At 43.0% G+C, this 16,305-nt stretch overlaps 1 protein-coding gene across 2 annotated transcripts; it reads right to left on the bottom strand.

Moving 5' to 3' along the window:
- Positions 1–719: 719 nt before the first annotated feature.
- LOC141217354 (uncharacterized) lies at positions 720–15,808 on the bottom strand. Of its 2 annotated transcripts, none has more exons than XM_073665781.1 (7): positions 15,733–15,808; positions 5,468–5,617; positions 5,159–5,338; positions 4,954–5,077; positions 4,773–4,870; positions 4,491–4,581; positions 720–2,414 (listed from the first exon to the last, which is right to left on the bottom strand). In XM_073665781.1, exons 2-7 carry the CDS (start codon positions 5,543–5,545, stop codon positions 1,390–1,392), a joined length of 1,596 nt encoding a protein of 531 aa, XP_073521882.1. In that variant the 5' UTR covers positions 5,546–5,617; positions 15,733–15,808; the 3' UTR covers positions 720–1,389. The 2 variants fall into 2 exon arrangements, with proteins under 2 accessions (XP_073521882.1, XP_073521883.1); XM_073665782.1 differs by having other exon boundaries at positions 721–2,411.
- Between the last annotated feature and the right edge of the window lie 497 nt (positions 15,809–16,305).

Here is a 16,305-nt window from a genome sequence, read left to right as displayed (position 1 = left end):
CCTCTGCAGATCGCCGGGAGGGGGGGGGGGGGGGTGTGGAGGGTGGTGCCGCCAGAAAAATGCTTGAGTTTCCCATAGACTTATATTGGGCTCGTTACTCGGACCGAGCACTCAAGCATTCCAATTTGCCCGACTCGAACAACGAGTACTCGAGCATTTTAGTGCTTACTCATCACTACTGATAACGTGCTGCATTCATCTTTCTTTCAACTTTTACTAAGTTTCCAGTGCCTTTGTAGCTCAAACATCAGCAATCCACCTACGTGTTTTACAGTAGGAATGGTGTTTCTTGTATCATAGGCCTGGTTGACCTCTCTCCAAATGTAAGGTTTATGGTTGTGGCCAAAAAGTTGTTGGTCTACCTGACCGTGGTTTGGTTTTTACAGAGCCCCTGATTTTTCATTTGTTAATCACAGTTTCAACGCCGCTGACTGGCATTATCAATTCCTTGGGTATCTTTTTGTATCCCTTTCTTGTGTTATACAATTCAACTACCTTTTCCCGTAGATCCATTGACAATTATTTTGCTTTCCCCATGACTCACAATCCAGAAACAGCAGTAGCTGGATAAAAGATGCAAGAGTCAGTATGGATCCCAGAAACTCATTCAACTTTTATGCACACACACTGATTACAAGCAAACAGGTCACAGGTGAGGATGTTACCTTTAGTAGCCATTCAAACCCATTTGTGTCAAATTCTGTGCATGTTATCAGGCCAAAATCACCAGGGTATGTGAACTTTTGATCAGGGTCATTTGGATGTTTTTGGTTGTCATTATGATTTAAAAAGAGAAAACACAGTAGTTTGACAATAAATGGCTTCACCCATCAATAACCATGAGTGGAGAAAGTAAAAATTTGGCCTGGGTATGTAAACTTTTGAGCACAACTCTATCAGAAAGTTGGCATAACAAAATATTCCGCATCTGTATATTTACAAAAATAATGTTTGAAAGTACTGAAACTTTTTATCGTTAATTATATGTAGCAGTAAAAGGAAAATTCATTGTACAGTTTGAATTCAGGAGGTCAAACTCATTAAGAAATGGCTCAGTTCATAATGAAACCTGATAGATTTAAATGTTATGTAAAACAGTGTTACGTGATCTGAAAGGTCCTTGAGCTAGTCGGGTGAAAGGTTCTTCAGCAGCTCAGTCAGGACGTGCAGCCTCTGTACAGGTCCCGGTACCTTCCTCTCCTGCTCTGCACCAATCCGTTAGATAAGTGTGGGGCTGGAGGAGAGAGCAGTTCTCTCACTGATCAGGAAGGACACTGTCTCCTTGTTCTCAGTCATAGGAAGCTACTTCCAGTCTATTGGACACACTCCCTTAGTAGCAAGATTTTTTCTTGCTAAAAGTGTGTATTTTCAAGTAAAACATTTTCCACATTAAGGATATAAAAAATGCTTCTCCCCTGTGTGACTTCTCTGGTGTATAACAAGATTTGATTTCCGGTTAAAACATTTCCCACATTCTGAACAGGAAAAAGCCTTCTCCCCTGTGTGAGTCCTTTGATGTGTAACAAGAGATGATTTCTGGTTAAAACATTTCCCACATTCTGAACAGGAAAAAGCCTTCTCCCCTGTGTGAGTCCTTTGATGTGTAACAAGAGATGATTTCTGATTAAAACATTTCCCACATTCTGAACAGGAAAAAGCCTTCTCCCCTGTGTGAGTCCTTTGATGTGTAACAAGAGATGATTTCTGGTTAAAACATTTCCCACATTCTGAACATGAAAAAAGCTTCTCCCCTGTGTGAGTTCTCTGGTGACTAAGAAGATTTGATTTCTGGTTAAAAAATTTCCCACATTCTGAACATGAAAAAGGCATCTTCCCTGTGTGAGTTCTTTGGTGTATAACAAGATTCCATTTCCGGTTAAAACATTTCCCACATTCTGAACAGGAAAAAGCCTTCTCCCCTGTGTGAGTTCTTTGATGTATAACAGCAGCTGATTTCTGGTTAAAACATTTCCCACATTCTGAACATGAAAAAGGCTTATCCCCTTTGTGAGTTCTCTGGTGACTAAGAAGACTTGATTTCTTGTTAAAACAGTTCATACATTTGGAACAAGAAAATCTATTCTTTGCTGTGTCAATTTCTTGATGTTTGAGAAAAAACTTTTTGACGGGAAAACTATTTCCATCTTCTGACTGTGAAAATGACTTTTTAGCTTTAGGAGCAGTTAGTTTTTTAATGCTTATTTTGTGACTTTGATTTTCCTTAGTAGTCGGTAATGAATCAGAAGACAGGATCTGTTTCAAAGGATCAGATGACACATCTTTGCTGTGAAGGGATGATGGTATATCTGGGGTAATGGAATTTCCTTCAATTGTATCCTGTGGGATCTCAAGTTCATCTGATTTTAAAATTGAAGATGTCGGCTGTCCTTCTGATCTCCTGGTACAGTCATCTGCTAAGTAAAAAAAAATATTATATTTGAATAAAATATTCTTGAAATTTATATTTTTGAACATTTCTATTTAAACTGTTGGTACAAATGGCAAGTTATGAAAAAATATTGAATTATTCACCAAGACAATGACAGTTCACAGTCTAATAGAAAACCTCATAGCATGAACTAGTAGAGCGTGGTGTTCAACTGTTTGTTCATTCTGCCTCCCAAATATGAAATATGCAAAAATGATACCAATAAAAATTTCTACTCATCTCACAAAAAATCAAGCTCCCACTCAGCTCCACCATCTGTCAATGGAAGAACAGAGGTTTCCACATCATTAGTGGCTCAAAGGCTCTTGAAAAGAAACATGGCTTCCATAAACTAATCCAGCAAAATCCGCTCTTCCAAAGTCAAATATGCTTCCTGCTTAACTCAAATGGAAAGCACCACACCCTACTAAAGCTCATGCATAATGCCGGAAGCTGCCAGATACAGCCTTGTTCTCTGCTGGTTAAGTCCTCTGTGTTCAGCTCCCGCATTGAGTTTTTTCTTCTTAGTTTCTTCTCGTGATCCCGGTCGGTTTACTGACTACTATTGTGTCTTCTGATTTTGTATTTTCTCTGCCCTCCTGGTTCTGATCCGGCCACCTGACTATTCTTCTTGTCATCTCACACCACAGAACAGCAGGCAACACTGTAGCCCAAACCTAGGGGTCTATTTGTGCAAGAACAGATCCATGTAGAGGGGTTAAAGGGTGATGGGCAAAACTTTGACTATAGATAATAACACACCTAATGAAAAGATCAAAAAAAAAAAAAGAGAGTAACTAGTGGTGAAATCTCTCTGGGGTAATTAGAGTATGTTTCTTGGTAGCTTCTGGCAATTTAAACTATAATAAGGGTCAATATTTTCTGTCAGATGAGTTTCAAAAAAAATTATAGATTTAATGAGAACTTTTTATAATAGTGCAGAGCTGAGGTGTCTTAAATTTAGATCTCGGGCATTTGGAAGAGACAATGGAGACCTTTTTTTTTTTAAAGACTACAGGGGAGTTACAAACTCACATAAATGAGGCAGGCCGAACCCACCACAATCAAACTATCATAGAATGAACCTGTAAAAAACAAGACAGAATAAAAAAAACAAGTTACATCCCCAACAAGAAGATATGTTTGGTAGGAGAACTCCAACACTAAATCCGAGTTGCACTTATTTATGGTGGACCATTGGAGCTACTATGAGTCCTGACCAGAAGAGTAGATAAAGTATTAGTGCTCCCCATTTCAGGATAGATTGTATCTGAATTCTTTAGGATAGATATAGTTTATGACGTGGAGTGAATCCATGAAATCAAGGCTCACATCATGCCAACATATCGCCGGCAGACATGAAGAAATGTATATTACAGCCATCAGCCACGCACAGCTTAGAGATATATCAAGGCACAGGTGTAATGTTTTTTGTATACTTTATCGCAATTCCTTTTGAAGTTATTTGGTTTAAAAAGAAATTGAAAAGTCAGGATAAAGGGAAACTGCTGTTACTGTACAGAAATTCACACTTGGCCCTCACTGCACATTTAATGTTGTCAATCATAAAAGTGAGGTTTAGTCATAAAGACTGGACCTGGTCTTGTAGGGAGCATATGAGGACATTCAGCGGCACAGAAGGGAGAGACGGTAGATTCATCTAATAAGATATCAGGGTTATAGGAAGCCAACAGCATCATTACCCTTCGCTTTCTCTCATAGGCTCATCATGATATTTGTCTACAAGTGATTTTATAACTTGTCAGCACTTTCTACAAACGCTGTTATTTGGATTGGTAGTTTACAGATCTGGGCAGGTAAGAGTCAGGATCTTCTAATTTCAGTTGGTAGGTGGATCTTCCAGGTTTTAAGTTCTATAGAAAAGGGGTTTCAATGTCCTAAGTGATTTGAACAGTTTTTGGTGAAGGAGAATGTTTTGGTATAGATGTAAAATGGTGATCACACGATTGTGATACAGCTGGACTACATGACCGGTAAACCAGCCACAGCCGGTGACTGAGAAGAATCTGTGACTTCTCTGCATTTAGTGGTTACTACTCACCTGGGTAGTCATATGTAGGAATCTCCTCTTTACATCGCTCATCACCCTTCACATATGTCTCTGTAGTATTAATATGGGTCAGATCTTCACCCTGAAACAAATATTGTACAGACAGATGGAGAAGTCACATATATGATCAGCTCTAATCCTGCCATCTCGACCATTCTCATTACACAAGTATGAACCATATAATACTGGTGGATGAAGCAAGACTGAGCACAAGACCTTCACAGCCGTCTACACATCATAGGGGAGATCTCATGACACCTTCTCTCCATCTACCTGATGATCCTGAGGAACATTGGGATCTTCTTGTTTACAGTCCTGTGGAAGAAGAGGACGGGGACATCTCTCTGGTGTTGTCCTCTTACTGGATAGATCTGGAAAAAACACATACAGGGACTGAATTCATTCTTCACATAAAGATAATTATAGGCCGTGTGTATTCAGTCCTGTCTATTACCTGGTGATGTGAGGGGCTGGGGAACCTCCATCATGATGTCCTTGTACAGATCTCTGTGTCCTTCTAAATATTCCCACTCCTCCATGGAGAAATAGACGCAAACATCCTGACACCTTAGAGGAAACTGACACATACAATGATAGAGTTATCCCCCCGATCCCTTCATAGCTTTACTATAAAATGTCCCAGATCCTAACAGTGTCACCTCTCCAGTCAGCAACTCAATCATCTTGTAGGTGAGATCTAGGATCTTCTGGTCATTGATGTCCTCATGTATCAGGTGGTGAGGTGGAAGCTCCGTGATTGGGCTCAGGGTTTTTCCCCATCCCTCAGACAAAGGGTCCTGATAGCGCTCACTAGAGGTCTTCTTCACTACTGTGTAATCCTGGTTATGGAGAGACACATTCATAAATCTCACTCCAGACATTTCCAGCGTCCTCACCTCTCCAGTTCTGTCCATCTGTTATTCCCATAGATAAGAATGATGTAATGTGACGTCACCAGAATCTCTCACCTCTCCAGTAAGACGGAAGAGGATCTCTAGGGTGAGGTGTAATATCCTCTCCGCCATCTTGTCTCTGTCCATATCCATCCTTGATGGGTAAATCAGGAAAATTCTCTTATATAGAAGATCTTCACTGAGAGGATCCGAAATTGTAGAGACCTGAATGAGAAAATGAGCGGATGTAACGTCATAAAAATCCTGTGTAATAATAAAATTACTGGAGATAATATGGGAAACATTTGAGGAAATTTATGTTTACAGTATCTAATTTTCTTCTTTACATCTACTAATAAAACCTATATATTTAAGGCCACAGACAACAAGCAGTTTCTTCCTCGGAATCTGCAGGTGAATACCTTTCTCATAGACTCATCTTCCTTATTGCTAATTCTCATCTCATTTACCGACACTGGAATCGGTATTATCAATACTGCAGGAGATATTCATTACACGTGACATGAGGAATAGCTACTTCATGATGAGGACGAAATCTTCATCTTCTACTACGGCTCTATAAACGTATTTGGCCAGAGTCCGTCACTGACTACATCACCACCGGCCGTCTAGGTTTACCGTCTTCACCGGACTGTCATCTTCTATCACGTTAGATCTCAGGTCTGATTCACACATAGACTTTGAGGCTTTTATAAAAGCTTGTTTGTAAGAACACAAAGACAGGAGCTATTTGATACCAAAGTCTCCATGGACAGTGTTTTGTGGGGCTTATTTCTGGCCTTAGGCTTTCCTATATTACAAGAAAAACTCCATAAAAAAGCAGATATTAAAATGTTTCAAAAGAAAATTGGCACCAACAATTCTTGTAATAAGAAAAAAAACATGCAAAAAGCACAAGACACATTTTGTTAATTTCTTTTAAAACAAATGTTTAACATGTTAAAAAGTAACTCTTTTGGGCACCAGAACATAAATGTACACCACAGGGATGGCACAGGTACGACTGCTACACCAACCCTGGCAGTCTAACCACTTGCTGCTGTCAAAAGCAAACATGGCATCTAAGAAGGTTTGACAAGAGTTCGGCTCAATGCCCCTCCTCCCCCCAAGTACTCGATAGTGTGGGGCAGCCTAGTTACTTCGATACTTAAATGGCCAATAATGGTGTTTGGGCCTGCAATGTACAAAAGTCTATTAGGCTGGGCCAGAGGCAACATCCAATAAGTTAGTTTTTAATGCTCCCCATACATATTAGACTAAAGTTGCATGAAAGCACTGATTTCAGGGGGTTTGGCCGACTATATAATGTATTTGGGGGCCTCCCGACAGATGATGTCAGGGCAGAGAAGGGTCTGGCATCCTGAATTTCAGAGGCTAATCCATTTATTTTTCCTGTAGATAATCCTCCGCTAGAGGAGTCTGGTGGTGACTCGCTCATACACATCACAGGAAAGCTGGAATATTTGTGTATGGGGGAGTTGGGAGAGACAGCCATCTGCCAAATGACTGTTCAGCCAACACTTATCTCATGTGTATGGGGCCGTTAGTATTACATGACAAGCAGTGATAATACACGGCACTACAGTAGTACAGTGCATCATCTGAGCAATCAGAGGCGTGTATGTTTTATGATCGCACTAAAGAGAGTTGTTTAACCCCTTAGTAATGGAGCAAATTTTGACCTTAATGACCAAGCCAAATTTTACAATTCTGACCAGTGTCACTTTATGAGGCAATATCTCTGGAACGCTTCAACGGATCTTACTGTTTCGAAGATTGTTTTTAGCGACATATTGTACTTCACGATAGTGGTCAAATTTATTCGATATGACTTACATTTATTTGTGGAAAAAAAATGGAAATTTGGCGAAAATTTTGAAAATTTTGCAATTTTCAAACTTTGAATTCTTATGCCCTTAAATCAGAGAGAGTTATATCACGTGCTTCACAGGAACTGAAGCAACGTGGAAGGAAAAAATAACCATTTAACTTTTTTCACAAAAATTTTACTTCAGACCCAATTTTTTTTTTATTTTTACAAGGGTAACAATAGAAAATGGACCACAAAATGTGTTGTGCAATTTCTCCTCAGCATGCCGACATCCCATATGTGGGGGAAAACCACTGTTTAGGTGCACTGCAGGGCTTGGAAGGGAAGGAGCATTGTTTGAATTTTTGAAAGCAAAACTGGCTGGAAATAAGAGCGGACACCATGTTGCGTTTGGAGAGCCTTTGATGTGCCTAAATAGTGGAAACCCCCCCCCCCCCATAAGTGCCCCCATTTTGGAAACTACACCCCTCAAGGAATGTATCTAGATAACAGTACAGACCAAAAGTTTGGACACACCTTCTCATTTAAAGATTTTTCTGTATTTTCATGACTATGAAAATTGTAAATTCACACTGAAGGCATCAAAACTATGAATTAACACATGTGGAATTATATACTTAACAAAAAAGTGTGAAACAACTGAAAATATGTCTTACATTCTAGGTTCTTCAAAGTAGCCACCTTTTGCTTTGATGACTGCTTTGCACACTCTTGGCATTCTCTTGATGAGCTTCAAGAGGTAGTCACCGGAAATGGTCTTCCAACAATCTTGAAGGAGTTCCCAGAGATGCTTAGCACTTGTTGGCCCTTTTGCCTTCACTCTGCGGTCCAGCCCACCTCGATTGGGTTCAGGTCTGGTGACTGTGGAGGCCAGGTCATCTGGCGTAGCACCCCATGACTCTCCTTCTTGGTCAAATAGCCATTACACTGTTTCCTAGCAGCTATTTTACCATGAAGGCCTGCTGCACAAAGTCTCCTCTTAACAGTTGTTGTAGAGATGTGTCTGCTGCTAGAACTGTGTGTGGCATTGACCTTGTCTGTAATCTGAGCTGCTGTTAACCTGCGATTTCTGAGGCTGGTGACTCGGATAAACTTATCCTCAGAAGCAGAGGTGACTCTCGGTCTTCCTTTCCTGGGGCGGTCCTCATGTGAGCCAGTTTCTTTGTAGCGCTTGATGGTTTTTGCAACTGCACTTGGGGACACTTTCAAAGCTTGCCCAATTTTTCGGACTGACTGACCTTCATTTCTTAAAGTAATGATGGCCACTCGTTTTTCTTTACTTAGAATTTGTATTATGGCAAGAAAAAAGCAGCTAACAGTCTATTCAGTAGGACTATCAGCGGTGTGTCCACCTGACTTCTGCACAACACAACTGATGATCCCAACCCCATTTATAAGGCAAGAAATCCCACTTATTAAACCAGACAGGGCACACCTGTGAAGTGAAAATACAGAAAAATCTTTAAATGAGAAGGTGTGTCCAAACTGTTGGTCTGTACTGTATGTGGTGAACACACTGAACCCCCAGGTGCTTCATAGAAGTTTAGAAAGTAGAGCAGGTAAAATAAAAAAATATATTTTTTCTACAAAAATGTAATTGTAGCCCCAAATTTTTTGTTTTCACAAAGATAACAGGAGAAATTGAAGCCCAAAATTTGTTGTTCAATCTCCCCTGAGTACGCTGATACCCCCTATATATAGAGGAAAACTATTGTTTGGGAGCATGGCAGGGCTCAGAAAGGAAGGAGTGACGTTTTGGAACGCAGACTTTAATGGAATAGTCTGCGGGTGTCATTTCGCGTTTGGAGATCCCCTGATGTGCCTAAACAGTGGAAACGCCCAACAAGTAACCCCATTTTGGAAACTACAACCCTCAAAGATTTTATCCAGGGGTATAGTGAGCATTTTGAACCCACAGGTATTACACAGAAATTGATAACATTAGGTCGTCATATAGAAAATTTTAATTTTTCTCACGAAAATATTGTTTTAGCCCCAAATCTGTAATTTTCACGATGGATAATAGGTGAAAATGGATCCCATAATTTGTTATGTAATTTATTCCGAATGCGATGATACTGCATATGTGGTCAAAAACTTCAGTTTGTGCACATGTCAGGGCTAGGAAAGGAAAGAGTGCTATTTGTCTGGAATAAATTGTGAATGCCATGTAGCATTTGGAGAACCCCTGACATGCAAAAATAGCAGAAACCCCCTGACGTGACCCCATATTTGAAACTTCACTGCCTAAGGAATTCATCTAGGGGTGTAGTGAGTATTTTGAACTCATAGGTGCCTCACAGAATTTTATAACACTGAAACATGGAAATATGAAATTTTAGTGGTAAAAATGTAATTATTGTATTTGCTACAAATTTTCAGGTACTCAAGGATTAATAGGTGAAACTGGACCCCATAATTTATTGCACAATTACTTCTGAACGCGGTGATGCCCCATATGTCATCAGAAATTACTTTTAGGCCACACGTCAAGGCTGAGAAGGAAGGAGCGCTATTTGGCTTTTGGAGCACAAATTTTGCTAGAATACCATATTTTTCAGACTATAAGACGCACCGGACCATAAGACGCACCTAGGTTTTAGAGGAGGGAAATAAAAATAAAAAATTAAGCAAAAAATGTGGTCATGATGCACTGTTATGGGGGAGGGGGGGTCTGCTGCTGATACTGGTATTGGGGTAACGTCCCCCAATTCTGTTAAGTAGTCATCTTATAGCTAGATCTCACAGGCCCTGGGGTCATCACATGATCTCAATGTACCATGGTAACCATCGGGACCCGCAATTCTCATCACGGGGGTCCGATGGTTACAAAAGGGGTCTTGTGACCCCCTTGTAACAACTTAAATACTGCTGTCACGATTGAATATTTAAGGATTAAAACTGTCTTAGGCTGATACTACAGGGTGTCAGAAGCACATACAGCTGATATCAGCGGGAATTGCCACCTCCAGGCGGCAATATTCACTTATTCCCTATTGCAGTTTTAAAACGGCCCCTTAACGACAGTCGTTTTAATGAATAACGACGGTCGTTAAGGGGATAAAAAAAAAGTTTAAACGTGAAAAAAATATCAGTTTTAGCAACAAGAAATATCCATCATTATAGGGAAAACAGACTGACTGCACAATGTTAGTTAAGTCACATCCATAACAACAACTTTATTATACTATTATATTATCCTATACACATCGACGTACATAGAAATCACAGGTTCCACAGCAATAGCTCCCAGGTTCTTCAGCTTCCAACCTCAAAAGGGGAAAATTTTTATTATAATAATAATAATAATAATGATAATAAAATGGAACACTTAAACAACAGAATATAACGCCAAGTAAATCAAACTTCTGAGAAATCAAACTGTCCCCTTAGGAAGCAACACTGATTGACAATCAATTTCACATGCTGTTGTGGAAATGGAATAGACAATAGATGGAAATTATTGGCAATTATCAAGACCCACTCAATAAAGGAGTGGTTCTGCAGGTGGGAACCACAGACCACATCTCAGTACCAATGCTTTCTGGCTGATGTTTTGGTCACTTTTGAATGTTGGTTGTGCTTTCACACTCGTGGTAGCATGAGATGGACTCAACAAACTCCTGATGAGGTTGCGAATGGTCTCCTGTGGGATCTCCTCCCAGACCTGGACTAAAGCACCCGCCAACTCCTGGACAGTTGTGGATGGAGCGAGACATGATGTCTCAGATGTGCTCAATCGGATTCAGGTCTGGGGAACGGGCGGGCCAGTCCATAGCGTTAATGCCTTCATTTTGCAGGAACTGCTGACACACTCCAGCCACATGAGGTCTGGCATTGTCCTGCATCAGGAGGAACCCAGGGCCAACCGCACCAGCATATGGTCTCACAAGGGGTCTGAGGATCTCATCTCGGTACCTAATGGCAGTTAGGCTACCTCTGGCGAGCACATGGAGGGCTGTGAAGCCTTCCAACGAAATGCCACCCCACACCATTACTGATCCACTGCCAAACCGGTTATGCTGAAGGATGTTGCAGGTAGCAGATCACTCTCCACGACGTCTCCAGACTCTGTCACGTCTGTCACATGTGCTCAGTGGGAACCTGCTTTCATTTGTGAGGAGCACAGGGCGCCAGTGGCGACTTTGCCAATCCTGTTCTGTGGCACATGCAAAGCATCCTGCACGGTGTTGGGCTGGCTGTGAGCACAACCCCCATCTGTGGACGTCGGGCCCTCATACCACCCTCATGGAGTTGGTTTCTAACCGTTTGTGCAGACACATGCACATTTGTGGCCAGCTGGAGGTCATTTTGCAGGGCTCTGGCAGTGCTCCTCCTGTTCCTCCTTGCACAAAGGAGGTAACAGTCCTGCTGCTGGGTTGTTGCCCTCCTATGGCTCCCTCCACATCTCCTGGTATCTGCTCCATGCTCTGGACACTGTGCTGACAGACACAGCTACCCTTCTTGCCACAGCTCGCACTGATGTGCCATCCTGGATGAACTACACTACCTGAGCAACTTCTGTGGGTTGTACTGTAGACACCGCCTCATGCTACTGTATCTCTAGGGGTGAGAGCAATGGCAAAATGAAAAAGTGACCAAAACAACAGCCAAAAAGGATGAGAACAGAGAAATGGTCTGTGGTCACCACCTGCAGAACCGCTCCTTTATAGGGGGTATGTTGCTAATTGCCTATCATTTCTACCAGTTGTCTGTTCCATTTGCACAACAGCAGGAGAAATTGATTCACAATCAGTGTTGTTCATAACTGGACAGGTAGATTTCACAGACGTGTTATTGACTTGAAGTTACATTGTGCTGTTAAAGTGTTCCCTTTATTTTTTTGAGCAGCGTATTATGGGAAGGCCCATCATCACTTGTGGGGATCATACGGGTTGAGATGAGTCGCTAAGGTCCCTCAGACCTACTCTCAGCTCCCAGTTGATTTGTGAGGACCTCACTGGCTGAGGTGTATCGGTAAAACTCCTCACTAGTAATGTGAAAGTCCATTCGATGAGGGCCACATACTCCTTTCTAAGTCACTGAATCTTCAGTTGTCCATAGGAGAACTTGTGTCCCAGTTTGGCAACACTGTGGCTTCCGCTCTAGTATAGACAATTGTTTGCTTATGATAAGGAATCCTTCCTTAACTTAATCTCCTTTAATTAGGCCTACTGTCCACTCAGGGCAAAGTTCTATACCATCTAAGTTGGCCTCCTGACCTGAGTTAAGGACCTTATCCGGCTCTTTGTCTCCACTATGCTCCCTGCCTGAAATCCAGATACACACTGCCATTATATCTTTGCTTTCCTTTAGAACATACTATTTGAGGTCTCCCTCCTGGCACACAACACCATATCAATTCAAGTCTGCAACCAGATGGACTGAATGTCTGTATTTCTCACTTACTTATCCCTATCTGACTCATCACCAGGATATTGTTCTCCTGTGTGCTCATACAGCTCAGAATGAGGGCTCCCACACAGTATTACCCCCACAATTACTGATATATATATATATATATATATATATATATATATATATATATATATATATATATAAAAAAAAACAGAAGCAACAACACACATTACTCAATCAACCCCTTTCCTGAGTTGTGCAGCTCTGGTCTGTGCAGTGTGAGTACTGAGGCTCCCTACTACAGGTGTGATGTAGTGACGCCATTGTGCCGGCAGTGCACGGAGTCTCAGACTCACAGGCGAAGGATGAATGGTGGATCGGGGAGATTTCAACTCCCTGATTTACTATTCTATTCAATAGTATCCCCATCATTGGAATGTGGATATCACTGAAATTGTGATGATGGGCAAGGAGAGCTTGCTCGGTGCTGAGCAGTCTCAATTCATGGGCACCATAGCATGCCACTATGGATGATACGACCCTGCTAACTATTGTATGGTAAATATCTCATAGGTAATGGGTTCATTAGTATCTGCACCAAGAATGGGGCTCGGTGAGTATTTATTCATTAGCCGTGGGGTAGTCGGTGGGGTGGATGGTACCATGTTGTGTGTGTAGGGGGCAATACTGTGGGAAAACCCCTCTAAAATGAAATCCTAAACCTTTTTTACATATATGCTTTGAAAACTGGACTAACAAGATTATTATATACATACATACATACATACAGAGGTTGGCACCTTAAGGGATGATAATGCGCCCCCGCTCACTGCTGGCTATACCTCAGAAGCCATAGTTAACTGTGATATATATCAAAAAATACACTGATACATTAAATAGAACCAGATATATCTCAAGGTATAAAAGAAAAGGTATGGACTCATCAGAGAATGTTTCAATAATCCGCCTCAACGTGTTCATCAGGAGGCTTGATACAGGGATGATAATTCATGATGTTCAGCATAGTGTGCCTAATAGCCAGGTGTCCATGTATAAATATCCCACTTCATCCAAAACCCCTCCCCAGACTAGGAGGCCCATTCCCATTCCTGGAGGTGAATAGTCACAGAATATATAGAATGGAGTCTGTCTACAATAATGTACTGCGCTTGAGCTACTTCTCATGAGCTAGAGGTCAGATAATGTCCATCCCCTAGTGTGCATGTCCGGAAGTGACGTGCTTTATACTGAAACGCAAGATAAACTGATTACCACTGCGCCAATCGTACCCGTGACTGCGCATGCCAGTAGTTACATGTTCCACGCCGGAGAGCATAATGGCCTATATGTGTCCGGACCATCACCCTTGTCAGTGGATAAAATAACATACGGTTAGAGGGTTTGTGCTTGTCTGTGCGATACATCCGGTCAACTGATTACAGGGGCATAATGGGGGCATTACACTGTGTGGGGGGCATCATATATCCGGCATAAGGGGCATAATGGGGGCATTACACCGTGTGGGGGCATCATACATACTGCATAATGAGCATAATGGAGGCATTACACTGTGTGGGAGCATCATACATAGTGCATAAGGGGCATAATGGGGGCATTACACTGTGGAGGCATCATACATACTGCATAAGGTGCATAATGGGGGCATTACACTGTGGGGGCATCATACATCCTGCATAAGGGGCATAATGGGGGCATTACACTGTATGGGGGCATCATACATACTGCATAAGGGGCATAATGGGGGCATTACACTGTGGGGGCATCATACATACTGCATAAGGTGCATAATGGGGGCATTACACTGTGTGGGGGCATCATACATCCTGCATAAGGGGCATAATGGGAGCATTACACTGTGTGGGGGCATCATAAATTCTGCATAAGGGGCATAATGGGGGCATTACACTGTGTGTGGGCATCATACATACTGCATAAGGGGCATAATGGAGGCATTACACTGTGTGGGGGCATCATACATACTGCATAAGGGGCATAATGGGAGCATTACACTGTGTGGGGGCATCATACATCCTGCATAAGGGGCATAATGGGGGCATTACACTGTGTGTGGGCATCATACATCCTGCATAAGGGGCATAATGGGGGCATTACACTGTGTGGGGGCATCATACATACTACATAAGGGGCATAATGGGGGCATCATACATCCTGCATAAGGGGCATAATGAGGGCATTACACTGTGTGTGTGGATCATACATACTGCATAAGGCGCATAATGGAGGCATTACACTGTGTGGGGGCATCATACATACTGCATAAGGGGCCTACTGGGAGCATTACACTGTGTGGGGGCATCATACATCCTGCATAAGGGGCATAATGGGGGCATTACACTGTGTGTGGGCATCATACATCCTGCATAAGGGGCATAATGGAGGCATTACACTGTGTGGGGGCATCATACATCCTGCATAAGGGGCATAATGGGGGCATTACACTGTGTGGGGGCATCATACATACTGCATAAGGGGCATAATGGAGGCATTACACTGTGTGGGGGCATCATACATACTGCATAAGGGGCATAATGGGAGCATTACACTGTGAGGGGGCATCATACATCCTGCATAAGGGGCATAATGGAGGCATTACACTGTGTGTGGGCATCATACATACTGCATAAGGGGCATAATGGGGGCATCATACATCCTGCATAAGGTGCATAATGGGGGCATTACACTGTGTGGGGGCATCATACATCCTGCATAAGGGGCATAATGGGGGCATTACACTGTGGGGGGCATCATACATCCTGCATAAGGGGCATAATGGGGGCATTACACTGTGTGGGAGCATCATACATCCTGCATAAGGGGTTAATGGGGCATTACACTGTGGGGGGGCATCATACATCCTGCATAAGGGGCATAATGGGGGCATTACACTGTGGGGCCAGTAAAGGGGTCCTGTACTATGAGAACAATACATTTCCTCCCTTCCTGTCTCCATAGTTGGGTCGTATGTATCTATTACAGGAAACAGAACAAAAACCTTATGATTCTTATAAAGGGGCAACAAGACCTCAAAAGAGTCTCCGTGCTGAAGGAGTTAATGCCCCCTGCGCCCAGTAATGGGGTCTCCACATACCTCCACCTGCAGAGCCGCCACCACATATATGGCTGCTCTGTGCGCACAGGAGCTGTGATGAGGTCACAGGAGGGGCGGAGTCAGGGGTCACATGATCAGGGGCCTCAGTGGATGCAGGACTCTGCTGTGCTGGTTGTCATGGTGCTGGATGAGCTGAAGTTTATGTGTGGGGTCAGGAGGGGTTTACAGTGTGGATGTAGCAGAGCCGCGTGTGTACGAGGTGTAAGGAGCAGAGCCGTGTGTGTACGAGGTGTACGGAGCGGAGCCGTGTGTGTACGAGGTGTACGGAGCAGAGCCGCGTGTGTACGAGGTGTACGGAGCAGAGCCGCGCGTGTACGAGGTGTACGGAGCAGAGCCGCGCGTGTACGAGGTGTACGGAGCAGAGCCGCGCGTGTACGAGGTGTACGGAGCAGAGCCGCGCGTGTACGAGGTGTACGAAGCAGAGCCGCGCGTGTACGAGGTGTACGGAGCGGAGCCGCGTGTGTACGAGGCGTACGGAACGGAGCCGCGTGTGTACGAGGCGTACGGAGCGGAGCCGCGTGTGTACGAGGCGTACGGAGCGGAGCCGCGTGT

The sequence above is a fragment of the Phyllobates terribilis genome, unplaced genomic scaffold (genome assembly GCF_046119375.1).
Source record: "Phyllobates terribilis strain yellow unplaced genomic scaffold, ASM4611937v1 Scaffold_238__1_contigs__length_3037890, whole genome shotgun sequence".
NCBI classification, from domain to species: domain Eukaryota; kingdom Metazoa; phylum Chordata; class Amphibia; order Anura; family Dendrobatidae; genus Phyllobates; species Phyllobates terribilis.
The sequence above is the reverse complement of the archived record's forward strand: the minus strand, read 5'-3'. Positions and strand labels throughout refer to the sequence as shown.